Source organism: Sander lucioperca, chromosome 1, assembly GCF_008315115.2.
Source record: "Sander lucioperca isolate FBNREF2018 chromosome 1, SLUC_FBN_1.2, whole genome shotgun sequence".
NCBI lineage: Eukaryota > Metazoa > Chordata > Actinopteri > Perciformes > Percidae > Sander > Sander lucioperca.
This window is the reverse complement of record NC_050173.1, coordinates 12788538-12815633: the sequence shown is the minus strand read 5'-3', so window position 1 is coordinate 12815633 and position 27096 is coordinate 12788538. Positions and strand designations below refer to the sequence as shown.

The following is a 27096-nucleotide window of genomic DNA, read 5'->3' as shown; positions in this document are numbered from 1 at the left end:
TATGGTTAGGTTTATGATGAGTAAGTTCAGGCTCAGGCATATGGGATAATAACATGTGTACCTCCATAACTGAGGTGTCAGGACAGCAGAGAAAACTAATGTCATCTAAAGACAAACTGCCTTTCCTTTCACTTTATTCATGTTGCAACTCAAACAGTAAAGGTTACATCACACACAGGGACACTGAGATAGTGTATCTGTCATAGACAACATTAAAATGCTTTTGCAACAGTGAGAGACAAAATGGAAGATCAGCAATAGAGACCTATTCTTTGGAAATGTATAGATGGTATGGTACTGTTTTCTCCATGCCTGCAGCGTAATATATACAATAACAACAATAACTTAATTTACAATATTTACAGGTAATACAGAATTTGTCAAAAGTCAAAACACAGAATGAAAACATTCGGGTATGTTCTTAGCAAACAAAAAAGAAGAATCCAAATCAATGACAGATCTATTATGGGAGTGCACACACACTTAATTTGATCTTTATGTGATCAGAACAGTTGCACTAAAGCTGTGCTCAAGGACACTTCAGCAGAGTGGATACCAGCTTGTCAAAGGGCACCGTCTCCGCACTTCCTACACCAACCTGCTGTACTCTTTAATTATTTCAACTGCTGCACACATTTTATGACTCCTACCCCAGATACTCATTGTTAGGATGGCCAATAGCAATGATTGTAGGGAACAATAGAAAGTGACACATGCATCAGTTTTATAAAAGTAAGATGTCATCGCTTTCAGCTATCTGTATCTCCTTTGAGACTACATACTGACGGAACAGAACAGCATGTGTAAAGACAGAGAGGCTGCGGATGAGTTGATATAAGGAATGTACAGACAAACAAACATCACATTACACATGCAGAATGCTCTAGGTAGAGCAATACCTACGGAAATGTTTGAAAAAGTTATCTGACAAAAGACAGAAGGCCACAAAGCAAATACACATTATGTATATTTAGAGAAATTTTCACTTAGACAAAACCATTCCTCCATTCTGTTCTGCTGACAGTGCTACTATATAAATCTCAGTGTAAACTATCTTCAGCACTGACCATACATCAACACCCTATTCTAAACCATCTTTATTAACTTAAAAAGGCAGAGGAAAATACACCTCAGGAAAAAAGAAAGTTGTACTGGGTCCTGGCAGTGGGTTACACCAAAGGAACCCTTGATTTTCAGTGGATGTTGTTGAACTACATCCACAACTAGAGTGAAAATCAAATCATTCATATCTTGTTACAAATCAATGTCATTAGTTCTGTACCAAACAAATCCCACAAAACATCAAACACCATCACTTCACACATGCATGTACACAAACTTCTCTTTGACAGCAACCAGAGTAGAAGTTGACCCTTCCCATTGACCCATAATTTAGGAGAGTAAAGGTATCCTGTTGGGACATATGGCTAAGATCAATATCGACAATACACAAACATTTCAGGTAAAATACACATTTTCAACTAGCACTCCAAATCAACAGGTCACTTTTCAAAATCAAACACAATTGCCACCCACTGACTACTCTGAAACAGAACACGACACAACCAATGCAAATTATTTTTCAGTGTAAAGCGAATTTTTCTTTCTAAGGTTTCATAGCTTATACCATCTCTTTGTCAGCATTCTCACATCTAACACACATCTTTTGACAGCAACTGTAATACAACTAAAACTGCAATAAAAGCATGGAATAGAAATCTCTAAATAAGCTCATCTTTCTAGGTATCTACAAAAACTGGACATTTTCAGCATGTTCCACCCAAGATCGTTCTATACAGTACTTCAACAGTGCAAAAACATTCAGACGTTAAACCCTGGGATGACCCTAAATTTGCGTAACATTTGGCTAATATGAGCACTGTTTCTCTCCTGTCAGCCCTCAAATTTGATTATACTTGCTAAACTCCGACATGATTGACTGACGACATATAATCAAACATAATATGGAATTGGTGAAGAAATCACCAGCAACATCAGTACATAAGCTTCTGTGTACCTTAAGAATACATCCCAGGTTATTGCAGCATCTTTAACGTGATTGTGATCAAGGATGTTAACACACCAGTTTCAGTCCCTCTTGAATTAAAAGCTATATTTGGGATGTAGATGTGGGGTAATGAGTGTTTCCTGGACCCATTTTCTGCCTGTTGGTAGCCTGGGAAAACCCTGACGAACTTCCGGCAAATTTGAGATTTGCTCTGCAAGTCCATGTCCAAGTCCTGGCCAAGAGCCCGTTCAAGCCCATTTCCAAATTTTCCAAATCAAGGCACCAATCACAACCGTTGAGGCGGGCTTTACACGATGACAATAGCGCAGCGACGGCAAGCAGCTTTTTGTTTACATTCAACATGACAGCCACCGAAGCGCAGCAACCCGTTGATGCCGCTGTCCCTGCTACGTCACCCGGATCGTTGGTCTGATTGGTTGAAGGACTATCCAATTGCACCCAGAGGCATTTGAGCGGCATCCGTTGGTGACGCCCCTTTGGAAATGGGCTGTGAATGAAGCTTTCCCAGACCCACTCTCAGTTACAACTGAGAAGGGTCTGGTGTCAACCAGGTTAGCCTGTTGGTGCTGCCATTAAAAAAAAAAAATCCCTATTACATTATTGTTTCAATGATTAAACAGAGTTTTTTTTTTTACCTGCAGTGAGTCTAAAATAAAACGTAACACAAGTCATTTGGGCAACAGTTTTGTAATAGTGCTTGTATGTGCTTCTAGCCACCCACTGTAGCATTGCTATTTAAATTTTCCTTCAGCAGAGCAAGTAACAATTAGATAAATACCATAAAAATAAACCCAGGAAAGCAAATAAGGGGTATAAGACAAACACACGTTTGATGAGAATGATACTTGGCCGTTCCCTATCTTCATCAGAACACGTCCTTACTGTATATGTAGGTGTACAGCAGATACTGTGCTTTCCATCCAGCTACTGATCTTGGTAAAAGATAACATTTTGTCTATAAAGCCTATTGCAAATTCGTAGCACGAATATTTGTCCATCATAAAACGCTATCTGTTTATGTTTAGATAAGTAATGTATGTGGGTATGTGACTACTTAGGAATAATTGCTCCTGCAGGTGTTACGCCTAGTGAAGGGGGTTCTACCATTTCAGTGCCAGAAGCTAAGTCCTCTCACATAGTTTAGAGCGCAGACATTCTTGCACAGCACAAGTGCTTCATGTCCAACACTGGTACAAGTTTAGTGGCAGGGAAGTCACTACCACTGTCCCAAACTTGAGATGAATGGCCATTTAAAAAGCACAAACCCTTAAGGTTCAGTGAAAACTAAAGCCTTGTGGTTTTCTTGTGAAAACTAAAGCATTCCTAAGTGAAGACCATGAGGTTTGGTTCATTGGTGATGTGCAGGGTGCAAATGACATCATATGCACAGTCCAAGAAGCAGTGGAGGGCTCTCAAACACAGAGTCCTGACTGCAAAGCTGTGAGGCGCCGTTCAATGCACTCCTTACCTGCAGACACAGAGAAAAAATAAAAGACAGGGTTAGTTTTTTTTAGTTTATAGATGAAACATTCTATGATGATCTAAATAGAAAATTGTTTTAAAAATATAATCATAAAAGATGTTTAGTTGCAGGGACACCACACAACAAACTAGGGTGCTGATGCTGAGTGGAGACAGCCCTTCTCTTTGTGAGAGGAGCTGACAAGACATTCTTACATTTGCTAACACTGAGGATGTCGTCCTGTTCAGTGAGCAGCAGAGACAGGCCCTCCATCAGCAGGAGAGCTTTATGGTAGCGCAAGACTGATGCTTCCCCCTGGTGGAACATCTCGTCCAGCGCAGCAGTCTGAACCTGATACAGAAACAAGGATGCTTAAGTTAATATACTTTAGATTTTAGTCTTGATTAAAATATCAATATGGGACATGCAATGCTAGCCTCGTGAGACCGTCCTGATCTCGCGAGCTCCAGTTTTCCACTCGCAGATCAGTCTGGCATCTTGAGACAGAGAAAATTTGGAGCCGTTCACCAAACGACCGACCAATCAGCGTTGGTTTTGAGGGGGGTTTAGGTGTGACGCAATGAGAAGCGACTGGCGGCTTCCACGGATGAGATGAGCGTAGCTATCGCGCAAGTTTTATCCGAATTAGAAAGTATTCCTTCATTGAAAGAAGAGCAAAAAACGGCACTGGAGGCTTTTCTCGGAGGAAAAGATAGTTTTGCATTTCTCCCGTTTCGGCAAGAGTTTCATATATCGTTGATCTGATTGGTTGATTTGGCCCGTCTATCACCAACATAGGTGGTGATAGACAGATGGTTTATCCAATCAGCTAACCAGTATTTTTGCCCCTTCCCAAAAGTTCTCCAACGGAAAGTTCCCAGATGGATATGCCGAGCAAATGCGAAGCAATCCATCTGGCGTAGTCAGGTTAATGCAATGCACCTCAGTTAAAAAACAGTAATGCTGTCATTTACCAACATTTATTTTGTTATTCTTTCCTGAGCAAATATACAAACATATACATATGGCATTGCCTTTTAGCCATTTATGTAACACTCTAATGAGCATCCAGTTACTGAAGTGGCTTTAAAATATTCATGTGACCATAAAGCAATCATTTTAGAGTACATTCCTGGAGCCTGTGTGTGTCTTTTGGCCATACATGCACTTAAGTTTGTAACATATGCTAGGGCTAATTATTTCTTGGATGCCCACACATACAGTATCTGAATGATTATGCTGTGGCCGGCTGGGTCAATAACCCCCATCTCCTTCTCTGCTTACCAACTGTCTAATTCCCCCCCCTGGCTTACCATCTGCACAGTGTGGCTGAAAAGCAGCCGCTCAGCTGTGATGGAGGTGATTTGGTCCATTAGACGATGCTTCCTGGAAAAGAAGCGCTCCAGGCGGGTGCTGAGTGAGCGACAGGACGCCACACTGGACTTGTACAGCTCATTCAGCCTCCTCACTACTGTATATGGACAGAAATGATTTTAATATGCTGGTAAGACGCTCATTGTACATTCTGTTTAATATACATACAGTATTAGACGTCTTAACAAGACCCTCCCCCTTACAAAATAAAAATATCAGCTCATACTTTGTTTGACTGTAGACGATGGGTAGAGTTTGCCCTGTTTAACTCGCTCCATGGCTGTGTGTAAGGCAGTGGACAAGAGTTCTGCAGTCTTCAGGAAGAGAACCAGCTGTTCTGCATGACTGCACACACACACAGACACACACAGACACACACAGACACACACAGACACACACACACACACACACACACACACACACACAGACAGACACACACACACACACATACACAAAGCAGCATACGTTTTGACATTTCAGTCAATACTCCTGAGTAGGCCCTACAAATCCACAAACTGCGACATTGAAGTCTGACTTGACAAATCTTTTTGCCAATTAAAAAAAATCTGTTTATCCCCATGGTTATTTTTCACCAAACATGGTGCAGAGGCAGGATATCCATGTTGAAATTACTTTCTATTTTCTATCCAAACTGGATAAACAGTATCACCGCAATCAACAAAACTTGCAGCCGTAGTTGATACGGCCTTACCTCCACTCTCGGCTCAGTGAGCTTATCTGATCTGCTACCAGGCTCTGCTGCTGAAGGAGGGAGGGATGAGAAATGTCCCCCTGCTCCCCGCACACCGCGACCCCACGGGCTCCAGCCACCTCCATCAGACAGCGGGCGAAATCCAACGTGAAACGCAGGCTTTGCACAGTGTCTGTATGCTCCTGCTGCACTCCGACAGAGACATGAGAAAAGAGAGACAGAGAAAGAGGAAAACAAATGATCGTGTGATAGAATTTTAAACAGAGGCAACTTTCAAATTCAGTCTGCATTGGATGAAATGAACCCAAGCATTAACAGGAGACAGGTCATTCAATGCATTTGATTATTCCATTTCCAGACTCCACCTTAGGCTATTTTGCCATGATGACTTGAGCTAAAGACATTTCAATTACACTATGCTCACTATTTTTCTTACTGACCACACTTTCTAGAGGGATTATTCATTCCTAAGGTTTGTGAGAATGAACCCCTGATTGATGTACAAAACATAAGAAGTCATCGCTGCATAAATACACAGAATACACAGGATCTAAGGGATGACTCCTTTTTCCCTACTTTCCAGAGATGTGTATAAAACCCGCTTCTCACCTCCATCAGCGTCTCCTCGGGCAGCTCAGGAGCCTCGAAGGTTACATGACCACCCATGTTGGCTGTGATAGGATCTGTGAAACTGTAGCGAGGACTGGAAGGAGCCTCAAAGCCATCCAGATAGGTTCCTGTCTGGGGGTAGCGGCTTGTGAAGGAGCCTGCGGGGCTGACGGAAGTGAAGGAGCCTGCATGAGTCAGAAAAAGAGTGGGAAAAAAAAAAATGTATCTCATTTTTTATATATACACATACATATTTTTTCATCAAATCCCATTTGCATTCCAAATGCATTTTTAATTGCTGTACAATAAACAGCTAAATCTACCAAGACAACAATTTATAAACACATTGTAATGACAGTGTGTGGATTACATTTCTACCAACTAGACTTGTTGTTTTTGGCATTCACACTTGTTGCTGACCACTGTATTGAGTGGAGATGCATTCCAGTTAACAACTACTGTACATGATTTTTTTTCTTCCTAAATACTCTAATTGCCAATTACCAATTACACAAAATTGTGTGTTCGTCATTTGGGTTATCACTCCCTAAATGTGTCTACATCTCTCCACAGTTGGGCTTAATGAAAAATAAAATAAAATCAACCTTTAATGCTTACCTTCATGACATTTAATTAAGTTTCCACATCATGGAAAATGAAAGTAATAGCTTGCCAGTGCTCTATGTTGTATGATGTGCAGAGCATAATACTAATGCGCAAATGGAATTTTAATTCCCGCTAGCTGCAGACAGGATGTGGAGGAAAAGTACTTTAGCTGTGTTAGGAGGTGCATGTGCTACCTGAGTATTTCCTCTGTCTGGCTGCATGAGGTGGGGTGCTGCCACTGGGAGGAGAGCCCACAGTGAAAACCACCTGTGCTGGGCTGATGGAGCCGGGTGCAAGGACTCCCCCACCACCGGGGGGCACTAGATGGCAGAACAAAGCAATGATTGAAGGTAGGGCTGGGTATAGCATTGACCATTTTCATTTTCCAATAAAAACTAAAAACGTATTTTAACGAATGTATTTCAAAGAAGCTCACCCTGTAAATTACCAAGTTAAAAGATTGAATTGGAATAGCATTGTATCACATTCTATTGTTTTGCAATATATTATAGACACACGTTGGAATGAGCCACGTAAATAAAACCGAAATGTTACATTACATACATATGTTTGTAAATGTGAATGGACAAGAGTTCCTACCTGTTATGTCTATGGCTTTTTCAGAGGTCAGGTTCTCTGTGCTGCCTCGGTCACCCACAGGTCCACCTGGTCCAAATGCAGCCATCAGCAGCATGTCAGACAGACGACCTGCACTCTGAGACCTGCACCAAACAGACAGGAGACAGGGACACAGAGAGGAGACCATGGAAGGAAAGGAAGTGATCTGAATTATACACGTTTTTAATAGCCGCCTATTTCACTGCAGAAGCACTGCTGTCTATCCTGTATCTGTAGATAAGCACTTCCTCCTGGATACAGATCACCAGCGTGGGAATCTAACAGCAAAAAAACAAACAAAAAACTAACCTTCCAAAGCCCTTGGTATCATCATTCAGTCTGTGGATGCAGTGGGCAGGCTGGGTGACCTGTGCAAGCGCTTGTTGTCCTGCGTCTCTGGGCTCTGCTGGGACAGTCCTGCTGCACGGGGAGCCGATGATCAAACCCTGTTGTGTCAGGAAGGTCACGAGGTTCGTAGAGCTTGGAGGCTTGGGGAATTCAAAAGGAGGGATGGCCTGAGGAGAGAGACAAGAGGGAGAAGGTAGAGATACCACAGGTTTGTTTGGTAGTCTTTTCTTGATCTGTGTACCTCCAGAGAATTAAACACACACATTAGTTTCTCTCTCTCTCTCTCTCTCTCTCTCTCTCTCTCTCTCTAACACACACACAGATCTGACTCACCCTGGAAGGGGAGCCCAGGATGGTGGGGAGGGGGCTACGCTGCATCAGCTCACTGAGTCTGGGGGACGAGTGTAGAGGGCGGACAGTCATCAGGCCTGTTGAGGGTGCCACCACCGGGTCTGAGTGCTGCTTCCTGATCTTTTGCTGGACACCACCACTGGCACACTCCAACAAACAGGGGGCACTGTGGAGCCGTGTGCCCAGTCCTGTCCGTGTGCCCAGTCCTGTCGTCTGTGGGTGTTGCTGAGAAGTCGGCCGAGGTTCAATATGCTGAGGAGCTGTGGGACAGAAGAAGGAGGTCAGAATGTTTCTGCTTTTAAACGGCAGGTGGCATCGCAAAATTAAATGTCAGACAGGACAGCAAAACAAGAAATCCACCAAGAGACAGCAGAGATGGACAAAGCTTGCCTAACTCCCCTGCTACCAAGCTGGATGTCCAGACAGATAAGGGACTGTGCCAGCATGAGGCACAGACGAGTAGAGAGCAACTGGTGGTGAGAAGGAGAGTGTTTGTGTACGTAGGAGATTTGTTCATTTTCTCAACCAACAACTTTCAAAACTGACCAGGTTGACTCGGAGAAACATTGGCAAATGCTAACCACAACTGTATTTCCCTCTTTAGCTGCAGCTAATTATTTGGGCAACAACCACCTGCAACAAGCCAATCGCCTTTATAGGGCTGCACCTATTAATAACTTTATAATGAACTGCTCTGTTTGATTATTTTTTTGATAAATCAATTTAGCATTTCATCTATATAAAATAAAAATTATATATATATATATATATATATATATATATATGAGATAGAAAAGATCCTCTTTGGTTGAATTATATAGAAAGTAGATTAGAGAATGCTGGAAAAGTGGTACACAAAACAAAGCAAAGCCTCTGAGCTACCTTGAGGGGAGAGCTGAAAAGGTCTGGCACCTCCCAGAGAAAGCCTGCGATTGGTGGTGACTGTTCCTTGCCCGTATGGGGGTGAAGGCCCGGTCCGAGCAAAGCCCAGCAAGCTTCCACTGCTGCAACGACGCACTGGTGTCGATATCCTAATAATACAAAGTTCATGAGTCTCTCCAGTCAGTTTAAGATATGTAAATACAAATTGACATCAGAAGCATACACATGTCCCACACATGTGTATGTGTGTTTGTCTTTGTGGATACAGACCGTGGTGAGCAATCCTGTTTGGTAGAATGGAGGTTCTGCTCCATGCGCTGGTAGTTCTGGACCTGGGTGGGGACTGGGATAGGCAATGACTGACCATGGTTTCCATCACTACCAATATAGTTACTTCCCAAGAACTCACTGGGTCTGCCAACAACAGTGAGAAGAACAGAGAGTGCAGAGGGAAACAGTTAGACAAGAAATGAGAGGGTTAGTGTTGGCAATTGCTCCTGCTGCTGCTTCTTCTTCTTCTACCACTAACCATTTCCATATCTTACCACCACACCCAAACATCTAGCTCTGTGCTGTTACCTGAGAGGACTTGGAGACCCACTGCAGGAAGGTGAGTGTGGAGGACTTTTGACTTGGCTACACAGACCAGCAGAAGCCAGAAGAGAGCTGAAATAAAGGGGACACAGGAGACACGTCATCAGGACTTTATCAAGTTGCCATTTTGAATAAAGAATACAACATATGCTCTCACTTTGATTTAAATTTCAGTATGGATAGTCAATGATGCTGCTATATTCTGCAACACTGTCCAGAACTACATTAAAGCAGTGTAATACAGGTGATCTATGAAGAACCAATCCTTGCATCTTACCCGCTGTTCATCAGGCTGTCCTGCAGCACTTTACCCTCACATGTCAGCTCACCTGCTGGGAAACCAGCAAAAACGTTAAGAACAGAGATTAAAGAATTGATACCTAGATAGAGTAGGGCTCCAGTCTATGAAGAATAAATAAAAGATTACTTCAAATACTTCAGCAGTAATCCTATAGAGCTGGAGCCAAGGCTAGGATGATGCACAGCTGCATTTGACATTTAGGTAGGGATTTAGAAGAAAATAAAAAAAGTCTTACTGGTGAATTGAGCAGGCACCATGACAAAGTCATCTGTGTCACAGGAGGAGGAGTTCTTGCTGCTGCCGCCCCCTCCAGACGAGTCCTTGAGGAGAAAACCAGTGGCCTCCTGGGTAGGGGAGGCCAGAGCTTTGGCACGCAAATGCTGAACCTCAGCAAGAGACTGCTGCAGAGACAGGGAGACAGAAACTAGTACATAAACTAAGAAAGAAAGCCCAAAAGAAAAAATGAAAGAGCAAACTGTGTAAGAAGGCCAAATAGGTGTTGACTTGGTTGGTTTCTATGACTGCACATAAAAACACAGCCTCTATACTTAGGTACAGACAGAGAAACAAAGGAAATAATACAGGAATAATAAACGCGAACCGGTGGTGAGGCGAGGTGAGAGGTGGAAGAGCTGCTACAAGAGCTGGCTGATGCAGAGCTTGGGAAGCAGGTCATGGACACAGTAGGCGTTGCTGTAACAAAATGCAACACAATTCTTAGACAAACTAAAGGATATGCACAAGGCAGTTTGGTGAGAAACAGAATCTTTGACGGTTTACAAGAAAATCCCACAGGGCACATATTATGGCATAACTTTATGGTTTTTTGCTGACAAATAATTGCTTTTTTCTCTCATGTTCGCATCACTATGTGGCTGGCTCTACTACTACGTCTAGTCCTCGAATGAAATAAAAGTATAATTTGGATGAAAAGTTCAGTCTTGACATCATTTCAACCTTGCGTTATTTTAAAAAAAGGGATGTGAAGTTTTACACTTAATGCTTTAAGAAAATGTGGTATGGTTTCAGAAAATGTGTAATGTTTATTACAGTCAAGGTGCGAGACGTTATAGGTGCAAGGCATTTCGATGTATATATACATTGTACAATACAGATGTAGTCCTGCACTTGTGTGTTACTGACGGTTATCCAACCAAGCTCTATTAAGAAGTGCATTGTTTATTCTTACTTACTCTTTTTCATGGATGAGCTAGCCTCCAGGAAAGGATGACAAAAAAACTCATCTACCAACAACACAAAAAGAATTAGAATTAGCAGGAGGTAGTGAAGCGTGGAAACATTTCAGCAACATACAGTACATAGATACAAACATACACGGGGATATTTGTACATCTGTTGTCCGGGTAACGTGACTACAGTAGTTACGTCAGGGCTGTAGTCAAGTCCACTTTTGTCGAGTCCAAGACAAGTTTTTAAGAAGGAAGTTACTTTAAAAAAAAAAGCATATAGTGCTGGACTCGGTCGAGACCAAGTGGAATATTTGGCGAGTCCAATGGCCAAGTCTGAGACAACAGAAAAGCGTCTCGAGTCCGGACTCAAGTACTACAGCCCTGAGTTAAGTATTTATGAAATGCTATATTAGTAGGTTACTAGTGTAGGTCTGTACCCACACCATATAGTCAACTATTTCAGTCATTCTACTGGACTCAATGTTCACTAACCAAAGTCCATGCGGTCCTTGTGGTTGCGCTGCAGCAGACCCAGCAGCAGGTGCCTCAGATGGCTTGACGTCTCTCTGGGGATGCTGCAAATAAATAATACCACCATCAGTGTGTGCTGCTGTGCAGGAAAAAAAACTTAATTAAAAGGTTCAATAACACAAAAGAAAACTTAAATACAGAAAAACTGTTAGTGATACTTGGTTTACTGCCAAAAACTTATCTGTATTCTCTAAAGAAAATGTAATTAACATCTTTTCAGAATACATGGTATCTTTCATAGTCAGTGTGGTTTCATTCGGCAGCTGTGATAAACTGAAATGTAAAACCTTTACATACATTGTGCTGTAAAAGACTGGGTTGTTGGGGATTTGCTAGGGGCTTGTCATTTCTAATAATTTTGTAAATCAAATGCTGTTCAACTGTGAAAAAATGACCCCGCTGGCATTGCCGTAACTAGCAGAATCTCTGTAGATGACTTGTTTTTTTGAATAGCACTGTAGCAACACAGACACATTTCAAAGACAATGGGGCCTTTCTAAAAAAGTTTAGGTCAGAGCTTCACTTTTAATTGGTTATTCTATCCTAAAGATGTATGACAGCAAAGTTTCTCATTTCTTATAAGCAAAATTTATAAAACAAATGCATGTTGTCTTTTGCCATAACATCGTTTTTTTTACACATAAAAAATCAACATGCTGTCATCTCACTGTAACTCCTTACTTTGGGCTGAGGGTCTTGTGTTTTTCATAGAACAGCCGGAGTTCCTGGGGACTGCTAGCCTAGGGATGACAGGGTCAGAGAAATAGTTCAAAACGTGTAAATGTCTGCAGATTTACACATAGTCATACACAATTATGGCACAGTATGCTGGACATTGCACAGATTAAACCATAAGCCAGCTGCTTTAATCACTTGTGTAACGACACAATACCACGTTTTAACAAGCTTGTTAATGAAGCAAAGAGTGAAACTACTCGGATAGTGTCAGAAATGCTGTTGGACCAGTTTAGATAAGGTACTTTGTAAGATGTTAATGTGGTTCATCTTTCATAGCATCATTTAAGTTAGCCATGGCTAATTGCTGGGTTTATGTGAGCCTGCTCATTTTTCACATGATCCGGAGAGAGGAGACAGTCTGTTTAAAAACTTTCAACAGACAATAGACTGAAGTGCATTTTCTGGATAAAAAAATATTTTAAAGGATCATTCAACATAGTTTTGTGTTAATGCACTTCATTGTGTTACTATTAAAATTACTGCATGTGTTTTCCATCACTTTAATCACATTAAAATATTTGCTTTAAGTTCATTCTCTTGTGCAAAATGACACGCAAACTTCTGTGCATACTGTTCACATACTCTTATTTCGGTCAAATAGATATGTAAAGAATACAGATAAGCAGCAGGTCTCCAAAAATGAGGTAGATACAACATATACAACCATTACAAAACTGTGAATATTTAAAAAGTTGTTTTTCACAGAGATGAAGGCTAAAAGTCAAGAGAGAGATGAGGAACCTAGTGGAAAGGAAGTACTGCAGTACTAAAGCTGGCAGGGAGAATGTGGCTGTTGATGAATACATATACATACTTCACTTTTCTGTAGACACACTTATGACTCATCTAAAAGCCAGTGATGACAGTGAATCTTATATGACATAATGATTGTTGTTAATTTGGTCTTATAAAAACGGTGGAGTTTTAATATGGCTCATCCCTAAATGGCAGTGTAGGTAACGATGTGTGAAGCAGGTCATATTGCAAAAGAACATGAATTGTAAAAGTGTGTTTACCTGAAAAGGAGCCTTCCCAGTCAGGCACTGAAACACTATGGTTCCTATACTCCACAAGTCAGCCTTGGCATCATAGTTTTGGGACATAATGACCTCAGGAGCCTGGTGAGGAAAACATGATTGACATTACTTTGGTGAAACTCTTTGATGAACAGTTAATGAGATGATTAAGTTACCCATGATGTGTTATGTTTTTGAGACAGTGTTCAGCTAACACTGTAAAATTAAAAGAACTAGCTCCGACCTCTGCTTTTTCCACATGAACAATGATCACAGAAGCAATCGAGCCATCATCCAAGTTCAACCAATGATGATCAAAACATGGTGTTTTTTGAAATGACACCTTCTCAGGCACCATCAAAGCATCCTTATTTATTTACTTTCTCTTTCTTACAACCTTTGGTCTGAGTTTAAAAAACAGTAGTCATCAAATCTGATTTGTGCTGGCAAAACATTTGAGTATGCTGGCTATTATTTTCCATCATATCTATGAAAAAGAGTGCTTACCATGTACATAGGGGACCCACAGAGTGTTGCTGCCATCATGTTGTTCTGAAGGTACCTGGCAAAGCCAAAGTCCGCTGTGGAGAGAAAATGTGCAGATGCTGAGACTCACAAACTGATCAAATAAGGGGGGTAAATAGTAAAGAACTTCCCAAAGGAAAAACTGCAGATGGTCGCAAAACAAATCTATAGTGCTCTCAAAAATATTTTTTTGTCTGCTACATGTTCCCAACTGAACGCTCAACCTATTTTTAAAACCAATAAAACTATACATTATAATACCAATAATGGCTGAGAGCGAGATCATCACTATCTTCACTGTGAGTACAAGTATGAGGACAATGCAGCATTATAACACTGGAGTTAAAAGTACTGTTGAGTTTTCTCTAAAGTAGAGCATATAGATAAAAATAGTCTAAACAATGTCTGTGCAGCTCATTATATTACTCATGTTATTACATTTTAAAACATCAACTCCACAAATGATACCTGATATCCTTGAGCACACAGCCGAATTAACAAGTCAACAAAATATATTTCAGTAATCCCTTTGTCACCCTGCATGTGCTTGTGTGTCAGTTACTCCATCTATGTAGGCACGATGAGTGTATGTGTGTGTGAACAGTGTGTCTGTTAGTGTGACTGTGCGAGTTTTCCCAGAATAGTGAGGATAATAACATTCTGCAGTGACTGGGAGCCTCAAGGCAATCAATTCTCTCCAGAGGAACAAGAATTAATAGGCTTAAGGATTAGCAGAGTTTCCAAACAGCTAAACAACACACACTCGCTGTCTGTACTTGGTCATGACACTTTCCATTACGGCGAATACTTGTTGTTTAACAAATGTCATCGTTTATGGTCACATCAGTCAAACTCAAAACGGATGAGACACACGCACATCATTGTATCTTTGAATATAGGTTTTTTTCTTTCTTGGTATTTTATGTTCAGTGTTTAATTTAGAGGAAGACTACCAGCATTGCTGAGGGGAAAAATGTGAAATTCTATATATAATCTAATCAATTTCCTGTAAGCAGTTTAGACTTATTATCTTGGTGGAATCAATTACCTTTGGGAAATCATTATTAGGGCCTGTTGCAATAAAACTGTCTGTAAAGAGCTTGATTACAGCGTAGGGGTTTCCATGTGCTGCTTCATGAGATTCAATTAGTTTCTTGCTCCTGTAGAGGGTTCTAGTGCTTTCCTATTAGGTCCTAATGTGATCAAGCTGTAGTCTCATGTCTGAAATGGTCAAATGTTTTTTGCTCTTTTTATTTCTGACTATCTTTAAACACTTGTTTCATATTAACCAATAGATACTACTGGGTTAGACCAAGCACGGCTATATTTACAAACAATCTCAAATAGTTAACTAATCTAGCAACATGCCTGCAGACTCTCACACCATCAAACCTACCAATCTTGATGCAGGTGTTGTTAGAGTGTGACTTGCGTCCTGGTGGGTAGGAGAGCAGAATGTTCTGGGGCTTGAGGTCCCTGTGGATTATGCCTTTGCCCTGTAGGACCCTCATGGCCCCTGCAATCTGCTGCAGAAAAACCCGAATAGTGTCCTCACTCAGGGTGCCTTTGGCTGCAGAGAAACAAGGTTATGACTACAAGTTAACTTTGGCATGCTGGGTGCACAATATGATTACTGACTGAGGTGGGGGTATAGTAGACAGATAGGGACTGAATGACCCTCCCTATGTAGATTGACTGATCTATGCAAATCATACTAGTTCTCCTAACAAATCTGGAGTCAGATCATATTACACAACATGATCTCATTTCACCTTTAAAAATATCTGCAATATGTATTTTTCCTCTCTGTTCTCTCACATCACCCCACTGCCACCTCCTGCTCCCCGTCTCTTCCTTCCCTCCAATCATCTCCCTCATCTCACGGTGGTACAGCATGGTTCTATGTGAGAGTCCCTCCCTTGTCTTGAATTTCTCTCTGGCTCCACCTACCTTTCCAACAGATTTTTAAAAGCCAGACTCAGGCTAGGCTTGGGCCAGGAAAAAAACGTTTTGTACATTGACCACAGTGGGTAGTGATCCAAAAACACTTTTTTTAACCAGGCAGGCAAAGACTATATTACTGGAATATGTCCTCTATTTAGACTATGGCTACCTGGCAGACAAAGTTAGCAGCTAGAACTATACTGCAAACATCTAGAGGCTGATGTCTTATTTCCCACCCTGCCCAGGCTGACAGACAAAGGCCTACCTCAGACGACTTAAGTGCACTGGCAATTAAGAGCCCTGCAATTTTGAGATGTGGCAAACCTGGACAGAATTGTAGACTTTATTTTAATGACATGATGCTCCCAGTTTGTTAGCATAGTGTTGACTCAAAAGCATATTTGCAGAAGGTGGTGTACTGTCTGTGTAGGATGTGATGTATGTCCCACATACTGTTTGTGTGAAGACAGCAGGGACTTTTCAATGTGGTTTGATAACATTGCATGTCAAAGTCTATTTTAAGCCTTAGGTCCTCCAAAGTTCCTGAAGCTGTTTCAGAAGCCCCAAATCTGTCTCTCCGTCTTCAGGGTTTCAGATAAAAAAGGCAGGTTCCTGCGGTCATAAAGGAAGCCGGGAAACAAAACTGAGTTGTGACCTGAATGGCACTCTTGGGGCATATAATTGACTGTAAAGTTGTTCCCTTTTATTTGCATTCTTTCAGTCTTCTTGGCATGTCTAACACAGCTGAAAAGTAATTCTTCCAATTCTTCTACTTGATGTCTTAACTGGCTATCCAAAGGTCATTATTTTAGGACTCCCAAGAAGTTGATTTGGGGATTTAGATGCTTTTATTGGTTGATTGTAGCAATGATTCTACTGTTGGACATTGTACTTGTTATGATTTATGATCTTGGCTTTTAGATAATAGAGAGAGGCATTGACAGACAGTTTTTCATAGAGCAAGAACTCTCACTTTCTTGTCATCAACCAACAAAGATGACATTTCACCATCAACTCAATTGATTTTTCTACTGAGAAGCACCTGTGAGCTTTCAGTAAATGAATTGTTGCACTTACAGTGTAAGTAGTCCGCAAGGTCGCCCCCATTGCAGTACTGTGATTAGAAAGAGAGACAGGAAAGGAGAGAGAGAGAGAGAGAGGAAATTAAAGAGAGGGAGATGAAAAGGAATAATATTAGGAAACACAGGTTACATGAAGGGCTGATCTGTAACTATAGTGCATTGAGTGTCTGACATCACCCGACCTCTGAAGAGACTAGAAAGCAAAAGAGATCAGAGCAGTGATTTGCTGAAGAGTGACGTGTTTACAGATTTATCCCCTTGCTCTCATTCCTAGCATCAATTATGAATGAACCTGGGGAAACGCGAGGTGTGCTCTGAAAGGCTGCCTCACAAGTCATTTCCTTTTCTAACACACAGATAAGAGATACGCAGGAAACAATGAAGATAATAATGAATCGAACAAGTTCGAGAAATGTACTGGCTGTCCCCTTTCAAGCTACGTCACATCTGCGTTCTGCTTCTGTAACACTGTTTTTAACCAAAAACTATCATATTTGTTTTTTATTGAATTGGAATATTACAGTACCTTTAGGACATTTTAAAACTCTCTTCTGAAAAACATTAATCAACTTGAGAATGATGTCATCATTATCGTGGAGATTAGGTGGACCCCAGGAAGACTTTAAAATACTGAAATGGAACTTAGGTTCATTTTTGCCATGCCTTGAAATTATCAATATGTTCGAAGCCATAAACTGGTCAGAGAAAAGAACTAAACCATTACAAAACACTAACTAACACTGTTAAACATGCCTGGAACAATCTGAGTTCTGTGATGTTTCCTGCTACCTAGATGAACACCCAAAAAAAGGGCCAAAGTATTCGTAAAGTAGTAGTTACAAGATTCACAAACATTATTCTACCTGTGGCTCCTCATCAGGGGAATAGTATCAAGCCACGACAATAAACTAGCAACATTTGGATGTTGACTGGCAGCAATTAAGCCCCCCCCTATGCCGAGGACACGGCTAATTATAGCCCAGGCTCAGTCAGAGCTGCCTGCAAAGGCTCAGACAATACAGCGCTGAGCAAACAAAGCCAAACATCACAGCGAGCTTACCTCCATTACCAGGTACACTGAGCTGGCAGTTTCCTAAAGAGAGAAGAGATAAGAGTTGTGGTAAACAAACACATGTCAGTGACAGACAAAGGAAAGAACAAGGTGGTTCTTGTGCTCACCCATAATGTTCGAGCAAGCTAAGCTGGTAATTTGGGTTGGAGAAATATATAAAGAGTTGCTCAAAAATTGAGGACTAACTGCTAAGACAAAAAACAGTTTGAGTCTTGAGAAAGAAAGACATGGGACAAAAAAAAGAGAAAAAGAACAAATCAAAGCAGTTAGTAGTAGTCTACATGAACATATTCTTTTAGTAAAACTGGATCTATCCATTACATTACATATCATTTAGCTGACGCTTTTATCCAAAGCGACTTACAATTGCTATATATGTCAGAGGTTGCACTCTCTGGAGCAACTAGGGGTTAAGTGTCTTGCTCAGGGACACATTGGTTGATGTATCGCAGTGGGAATCGAACCCAGATCTCCCACACCAAATGCATGTGTCATATCCACTGCGACATCACCACCCCTGGACCCCAGACTCCACTGGACTATGTGGCCTGCTCTTTCATACGTTTGAATAACAGCTAATCAAAAGTAAAAGCGTGCCTGGCATCAGTGAGAAATTATGAAAACAATTTACTCTGCAACATTAAAGGTGCTCTAAGCGATGCCACGCGTTTTTTAGGCTACAACTTTTTTTGTCACATACAGCAAACATCTCCTCACTATCCGCTAGCTGCCTGTCCCCTGAACACACTGTAAAAAACTTGGTCTCTGTAGGCAGCCCAGGCTCCACAAACGGCAACAAAAACAAACTGTGCCAACCTGCACCACGAAACATAACAAACAGTGTTCCAGCCAATAACTGACAAGAAGAATTTGGGGGTGGGGGTTGGGGGATTAGTGCGTGGAAGGGAGGGGACGGGATGAGGAGGAGGGAGGGGCGAGCTAGCCTCCGTTTTGTTTGACAATACTTTGAACGTCAACAAGAAGTGACATCACCCAACATCGCTTAGAGCACCTTTAATAATGAGCCAAAAACAATTAGTGAATGAGATGGGTGGCTCTGCTGCCAAAAGCATTATAAAACAATGGGTAAATCATGTCCAAACTGTCTAAAACTTTTAACTCATAAGCTCATACAACAACATCACCAATCAACAATACAGTATATAGCTATTCATTTACCAACCACTTGGATAATTTTTTATATTGCACATTTGTGAGATTTAGAGTTCCAGAAACACTTCTAACATCTGTTATCTACTTTCCCTCGACTATCCTCTCTCTCAGACAACCTGTCTGAGGCACCAGTTGTAAAAAAAGAAAACATAGTGCTGCCTGCTTGAAAAAGCCCTCTTATCACACGGCAACAGATGACAGCAGTCTTTCGCTCTGACCTCATCTCAGTATCTTGTTGAATTCACCAGTCAAAGGCCAGACTGTTTTCTATAGTTCAGCTGAGTCAGGCCTTTTGAAATTGGTTGTCTTTGGCTTTATCGAAGCTGGATGGCAACTAACCAGCCAACCAGCCGGTTTCATTTGGAGAGACAACCATTATTGGTTTCTACCGGCTGTCTCTCAGACAGAAGTGTGGTACTGCAGCACCAAACTTCTGTTGGATAAAAAGTTCAGCTCATGCTATGACTTGCTATAACATACAGAGTCACTTCTGTCATGGCAACTAGTTCCCATTCCCAAGGTGGATTTTCCTGAAGACAGCACAGGCGTCCTCCGTTTCTCTCGGCAACAGATTCTCACTCCCATCTCGTAAAATAAGTCGCTCTTAAGGCCCGAACACAGAGCCGATAATCGGCCGTTGGACAGTCTGGCGAGGTCAGTGACTCGAGTCTGTCCCGTCCGAGGGGCCGTCGGCCTTCATTTTGGCCGATTTGACATGTATAATCGGCGGGGCGGGCACTGCCGGCAGTCGGACTCAAATGACCCATCTGATTGGTGGCGTGATAACCCGGAAACGGGGAGCGGAATGACTAGAGTCTCTCAAAATCTGACAAAAATCTTTTAAACTGACCTTTGTCGATCTGAAATGAAGACAGATTCAGCAACTGCATGGCATATTTCTCGCTTACAATGTTTTCAGAAACACGTTTCGGTGAACTATTTTAGTAAAATATGAGATCGTATTCTGACCTAGCCGCCATGACAGTCTGTCTTTGAATTTCTGGAGAAACAAGACCCACGTGACGAGTTCGTCCAATCAGCTGCCGGTTTTCATTTTTGGGCGACAATACAGATTAGCGCCGCCGGCTGTTATGGAGACGTATTACGTCTCGTCTCTTCGGTGTGTTCCGAGGCACTTTTTTGACCAACTCGGGGAGACTGATCAGTCCAACTGCCTTTTCTGCCGACGGTTGGCCCTCTGGTCGCTGTGTATGCAGCTTTAGTGTTACGTCATCTTCAAACCCAGTGTAGCTGCTGCTCTCCCTGGTATGTTATACAAACACGCTGAATGGCGCATTTTTTGTCGCTTCAGACACTGACAGCCACAGTGCAAACGTCCGTATTTTACGAGTTCGGAGTAAGAACAGGTTGCTCTCGGAGTAAAAATGTATAAATAAAACATTAGGACTGCAACTAACAATTACTTGCATTATATTTGCATTTAATCTGCCAATTACTTTCTCGATTAAATGTACTTTACAATTTACAGTGATATAAGAGAAAAGCAGTAAATCCTTACATTTGCGAAGCTGAAACAAGAGAATATTTGGTGTTTTTTTTCTTGGAAAATGACTTCAATCATTAATCAATTACCATCTCTGGTCAATCTATCTATCTGCTATTTGCTCTTGCTCAAAACCTGTTAAGAAATAGAAACTAAAACATGTTGGTGCTGTGACCATACCACCAGTGTTTACCTGTAACTCTAGGACAATCTAGAACCTAGAATGATCATTCGACTCTCAAACTAATTTTTAAGTCACTTAGGATAAGACAATCAGATAAAATGTGAAAAGCAAAGTAAATGCATTTCTCTGGTGTCCAGTGTTTGGTTTGGTTTCAGTTTCCTCCTGACCTAATTAGATAGCTGCATGGTAGGATCCCCTGCTCAGAACATCTACACTGTCTGCTGTGCAACAACAAACCAGTAATCTTAGAGCCCAGCTTGGACTTTTCTCAATGCACAGAAGGAGGTGCCACTGTGAGTCAGTCTAAAGATAAGAGAGGGAATATTGTCGAATTCTACCTGGGCTGAGGCATTATAACCAGTCGCAAATACATTCCTTAAAGCTACTGATGAAGAGCTCTTGGGCAAAGCAGTTAAATCCCTATTTGCCATCAATACAACAAAGTGACTGTGCTGGGGTGTTTGAGCAGCAACAGTGCCCAACATATGACAGCGTGCATCATTGGCCTCAACTTTTTTGTAACTTGATTTGCATAATGACTAGATCCCTGATATTAAAAAAGAGAATGAAATATCACCTTAAATAAAAGAAACAAATCAGGCTCAGGTAAGAAAGCCTACAGTATATGCTCTCATCAGACTTAATATGCAGTTAATATCCAGATTTCATATGGGATAAAAAAAAAAAAAAAAAAAAAGCTAACTTGCTAAGCAATGCATCAAAACTAAAGAGCACAATGAGACCAGAAACATGTCTGTGGATTTATGACAAGAGACAGTAATGCAACAGGATGTGTGTCAACATTCCTGCAAACACGCTCTGCAACACACGTCATTGTGCAATATAGTAGTCTTGTCAGATGTTACAATAAGAATAATGTGCACATGAAATCTTTGAACCAGAAAGACAAAAGAAAGTTAGGATATTTTTGTGTCAGAGAAGGCAGTTGTTGTCACAGTGAGCTTGAGACTGGTTACTATGCTACAGGCAAGACCCTCGCTGTGACTGTGGATTCTTATTCATCACCTTACAATTCAACATCTGTCCGGTGTGGCACTGAGCTAAGTGCTGGTATTTCTCTCTGCACATGAGGTTCACATGCACATGTTGTATGGGAGCATGACACCTAGTCTACACCCTAGGCATCAGGCTTGTGTCTTGAAAAGGTGGCAACACATCTCTTGTAATAAGCAGAGACACTTGAGGCAAGCAAAAAGTTAAGTAGTAGGTAAATATTTAAGTAAAATTTAGTTATAGAGCGCTTTTCACAAATAAAATCACAAAGTGCTTTGTATAAAAAACATACAAGAGGACATAATACATATTAAGACACCATACACAATTAAAATGACATAAAAATACATAAAGCGCAGACAGCTCAACCAAACGCCTAACTAACAAGGTAGGTTTTTATCTTTTTTTTTTTTTTTAACAATCCACAGAAACAGCCAACCTTAAAGGTGGAGGCAGAGCATTCCAAAGTTTATGTGCTACGGACTCAAAAGGACACTAAACTTCCCAGGAAGCCTTAATCAAGGAGACCAGCAGGAACAGCCCATTTGACTGTAAACAGAATGTAAACACGAGAGATGACTGAGCTCAACAGAACACAAAGGCAGAAGTATTTACTGAAAATATACAAGGATTTGCTGTACATGGAAGAGCAGAGAAAAACATGCCTGAACCAGATGAAACAAAAACTTTTTTTTGAACAAACAAATGTAGCAAAGCCTCATTTAACAAGTAGGGAAAACAAAACCGTTCAAGCTGCATGAAACAGAAGTGGGTCATGTAGAACAGACACATCCAACAACCCATCTGCTCTATTTTGCAAGCACAGACTGATGGGGGGAACTGGGACAATGATAGGTGTGATGAGTATGTATGTAAACGGGGCCCTGACATTGCACAGACTGATGGGGGAAACTGGGACAATGAGAGGTGTGATACATATGTATGTATGTAAACGGGGCCCTGACATGATGTGCAATCAGCCTGTTCCTACCATGATTTACATACCATTTGTGGGTGTAGTATTACATACCTGAAAGTCCAGTAATGCAACGATGTTCTCATGTTTCAGTTCCTGCAGAAATGACAGAGATAATCACTATTTGGATGGTATATGCTTGATATATTTTTACATTTTTGAACTTTAAACAGATATCCAACTAAGGCCCCCTGTCGTCTGCAGGAAACGTAACCTTTACTTTCACTATGACATCTCCATGTTCCACGAGATGATCATGTTGAGATAATCCATGCTCATATTTCACTCTAACATATGGCACCTTTCCAGCTCTAGATACTGAAATGTTCACTACAGCAAACATGTTTTATTAAAACACCACTAGCTAGATGATCTAAACACTTTATAAGACTTTAAAATGTCAAGGTGACACATTTTAATAGAGAAACCAGCTGAGTAATTCTGAGATTTACCACTGCCGGTTTGTTAATGCACAAATGTAAGATATACATTAAGCAAAAAAGAAATGTGTTCCTTATAATAATGTTTTAAGTACACAAAGTAATCTGATTACCATTGAACTCATGGAAAATAGTACTTTCCTGAGAGCTTCGGATTTACCTTTAATATTTTGATCTCTTTCCCCAACAGTGTCTGGGATTTGGCCAAGTTCTTCTTGTTGATGCACTTCACTGCCACCTCCCAGTCATGTTTCTAGAAGGAAACATTGGAAATCATTTTTGGGCAGACAAAACAAATGCAATGCAACATGTGTAGTATGTGTAACACTATATGTTATATGAAGATGTACAATCTTTGCACTACAGCACAAGTGTCGGTATAAGCAAATGAGTTGGTTAGACAGGTTTCCTAATGCAATTTGGTACAGATTACCGGTCACCTGCTGAGACTGTAATCAGCCAGGACTGGTTACTGAGGTAGATTTGAAGAGCAGCATTTCCTTTTCAGTGAATTTTTCTGAATTTACTGCATATTTGAATGTATTGGAGGCCATAATCCTCTATTATAGATGAAATTGATCTATGTGCCAATTTACAAATTAAGCAACAAAGATGCTAAGGGCCCACATTACCTTACCCCTAGGATATTATTTGTATCAACAGATGTGTTACATTATATCACCGAAGTGTAATCAAATTACTGCAAAGCCATTTATAATTCATACTCTTTCATTGCAGGTGTAGGACATGTTTCAACATGTTCATTAATGGTCTCAGTATGGAGCCTCTAATTCACCAGGATTATGGATGTGCATCAACTGCCGAACCAGCCGACAAATAAAGACCCTCACAAAGTTACTTTATATGCATTAAGAAAAGGTGTCACATATACTTACTACTACTAAAAATACTTGAGTATTTAATCCATTAACTGGCTGTTATTTTAAGGAACTCCTGTTTGTGCTCCGGCCGGGCCTCTTAAGGCCGTACAATGAAAACAGATGGGCAATAAAATGCGATTCGTTCCTAACAATACAACTAAACCATTTATGCGACCTTTAATTTCGTCTATTTTTGCAAAAGTATATATTTTTAAAAGTAATACAAATAGTAGACGAGGAAAATACTCACCTCTCGGTGTCTGCCTTTGAAGACGACAGCAAATGCGCCATGTCCTATCAGGTCCTTCCTACTGAACTCAAATTTCCCCACCGTCTCCATATCGTGCCAAAGTCAGATTTTCTAGGCGGACAAATGACCAGGAGGCCTCAGGTCACTCTTCTGGACAGCAAGTGCTCCTTTCTCCTCTGTCAAGTAGGGGCAGCAGCAGGGACGTTCACCCCCTCTTTCACTTGCCATGGGCTGCCTTCCTGACAACAAACTGTCCTCTTCTCTCATGTTCGCACGCACACGTTTTGGAGTTTAACTCCTAACAAAGCTGTATGGTGATGTCCATCGCTAACAACGCCGCCAACACGAAGTTAGCTAACTTAACAAACGAGGATCGGATGAGTATTGTTGTTACAGCTGTCTCTGACGTGCCACCTTAAAAAAAAAGCAGCTCGCTGCGTTTTGTTTATATACAGGGGCTCCTCACTTCTGTTGTCTGAAGCGTACACAAGGCGACAAAAGCGCTGACTGTGAATTTAAAACAAGCTAAAAATGGCTAATAACCGGAAAATGCTGTAAATATCCCCCTGAATCTCTTGCAATTCGGAGCTGACTCTCCGAAAGTCGTAGCATTGATGGTCCCAACAAAGCAGACTGGCGTCTAGCCTCTGCAACAAAGCGCATGCGCAGAGCAACTACAGCTGTAAATGACGTCAGAGGACCAGGGTCCTTGGTCATAAAATGAAAGTGTTTAGACATCTGTTTTGGCTTGGTTAAAAAAGTTTAGTTTAGACCTGGAAATGAGAAACTGTCTCTAAATATGAAATGTGTGGAACACAATACACCATGAGGCAGTATATGTGCATGTGTGCTTGTAGGCTATGTGTATTTGAGTGCAGGCGAACGTGGGAAAACATTAAAAAGAACAGTAAATGCAGGGCAGTGATCGAGAATATTTAATAGAAACAACATGGTTTTTATAACAACAATTTTATAATTTTGTGAAAACATGACAAAAATACAATGTGTGTATAAAATAATACAGAGACATTTGACAGTATACAATGTCTGTGTGTTTCAGACAGCCTTGACATTTTCACAACTGCTTTCTATAAATAATATATGAAAGATAGTAGCTGTTAAAATGGTTTCACTTTTTAATAATCCCTACATTTTTGGTGACATCACAGTTGTTTTTAAAATTAAACTCCCAACTAGGTGACTAGGACTATAATCATCATCATAATCATCATCATCATTTTCGTCAGCCTGTTGAGGGGAAGTTTCCAACACCAGGTCAAAAATCGGCCTTATTTGTTATGAGGCTATGAAGGCGATAGGAGTGTCAACTTTGCACAACTATTGTGCAGTTTGTCTCGCTGTGAAACAAAAGCAGTAAAATACAGAAGAGTAGAGGGGAAAGGGATGGAAGAGCATAAACAACTGACCAAAAGGTGTAGTCAGTGTCCAGCATTATGTAATGTAATGACCTTTTAATCAACTTTTTTCCAACTTTTCAAGGGCTATTTTAAGGCTGGAGAACATCTGGGTGAACAGTAAATGTTGAGAGAACAATAGAGGTCCTTTACAGCAAGGCAGGAAAGAAGAAAAGAAAGAAGGCTGATGTGGGAGAGACCTCTGACATGTGTAAAAATTGCCAAAATAATGGGATCACTATAGTCTGTAAAGAAAATGCAACCAATGAAAAAAACTCACAAAAGACAGAGTGTAACTGCTTCCCTTAGGGTGAAATATGAAGATGTCTGCCTTTACCTTATTACAATATTTTACATTTTTCATAGACATATTGACCTTTCACTTTTCCCATTTAGCCCAGTGCATTAACCTTTCCTCATTTAAGATGGCAGCCAATATGTAAGTTGGTTTTGAACAGACATAGCAGTAGTGATTGAAGAGACTGGTACGTAACTAAATTATTACTAGTGTCATGCCTGCCACATCACTGTATGTTGCAGTAAAATAACAACTCAGATCACAAGCCTGCTATAAACACAGAACACTTCATCAATTGTATGGGTCTCTAAGAAAGACTAAATCTAATGTTAGGTAGGGATGTCCAGATCCGATCACGTGATCGGAAATTGGGCCCGATCACGTGGTTTCAGATTCGATCGGAATTGGACGTTACCTCCCGATCAGGACTCGGATATATGTATATATATTCTCATTATTTTTTAACACATCTATAGTTATGCGGTGGCACAGAGTTAGACCCTTTTGACTCCACACAGAAACAGCAACGCGTGCGGCATGACATCACTTTGTTGCAGAGACGCTATTGGTTAAATGCCGGCAAAGTAGAACACAGAAGCAGCTTGAAGCGGAAAGCGCGAGTATGTCTGCGGTCTTTAGGTATTATAAAGTTGATGACAACAACATTGCCATAGCAAACTGTGAGATATGTAACAGAAGTGCTCTGTTTGTTAACAGAGTTGTTGAATGTTAAAATAAGGTGAATTAAATAAAAAATAAGGAACATCCTGGATCTGTTTTTTCGCTCTTCTTTATTCTTTTTTTATATATTATAGAAGTATCGGATCGGAATTCGGTATCGGTAGATACTCAAAATCAAATGACTCGGACTCGAGGGCAAAAAAACCTGATCGGGACATCCCTAATGTTAGGTATTTCTGTTTCTATTTGAATAGGTTGATGCATTTCTGACAAATACAGCTGACTTAATTATCATA

The 27096-nt window shown here is 40.9% G+C and overlaps 1 protein-coding gene across 3 annotated transcripts; it reads right to left on the bottom strand.

Moving 5' to 3' along the window:
* Positions 1 to 2587: 2587 nt before the first annotated feature.
* On the bottom strand, positions 2588 to 25071 carry ulk1b (unc-51 like autophagy activating kinase 1). Of its 3 annotated transcripts, XR_004896708.1 has the most exons (28): positions 24407 to 25071; positions 23436 to 23528; positions 22890 to 22931; positions 17973 to 18005; positions 16908 to 16944; positions 15283 to 15456; positions 13869 to 13942; positions 13362 to 13463; positions 12289 to 12347; positions 11569 to 11651; positions 11080 to 11130; positions 10488 to 10579; positions 10122 to 10287; positions 9863 to 9917; positions 9571 to 9657; positions 9262 to 9405; positions 8992 to 9140; positions 8092 to 8369; positions 7720 to 7925; positions 7393 to 7514; positions 6987 to 7112; positions 6187 to 6371; positions 5578 to 5762; positions 5092 to 5210; positions 4805 to 4962; positions 3707 to 3842; positions 3256 to 3497; positions 2588 to 3187 (listed from the first exon to the last, which is right to left on the bottom strand). XR_004896708.1 is itself a non-coding variant. In XM_031298221.2 (27 exons), exons 1-27 carry the CDS (start codon positions 24494 to 24496, stop codon positions 3442 to 3444), a joined length of 3102 nt encoding a protein of 1033 aa, XP_031154081.2. In that variant the 5' UTR covers positions 24497 to 25071; the 3' UTR covers positions 2588 to 3441. The 3 variants fall into 3 exon arrangements, 2 of the variants coding, with proteins under 2 accessions (XP_031154081.2, XP_031154083.2); XM_031298221.2 differs by having other exon boundaries at positions 2588 to 3497; XM_031298223.2 differs by having other exon boundaries at positions 2588 to 3497; positions 9863 to 9914.
* Positions 25072 to 27096: the final 2025 nt, after the last annotated feature.

Coding starts and splice junctions, on each gene's coding strand:
- ulk1b (XM_031298221.2), bottom strand. CDS start 24,496: ATGGAGACGGTGGGGAAATTTGAGTTCAGTAGGAAGGACCTGATAGGA. Junction 18,006..22,889: donor TTGCATTACTGGACTTTCAG/GTATGTAATACT, acceptor TTCTCTCTTTAG/GAAACTGCCAGCTCAGTGTA. Junction 9,141..9,261: donor AAACAGGATTGCTCACCACG/GTCTGTATCCAC, acceptor TTGTATTATTAG/GATATCGACACCAGTGCGTC.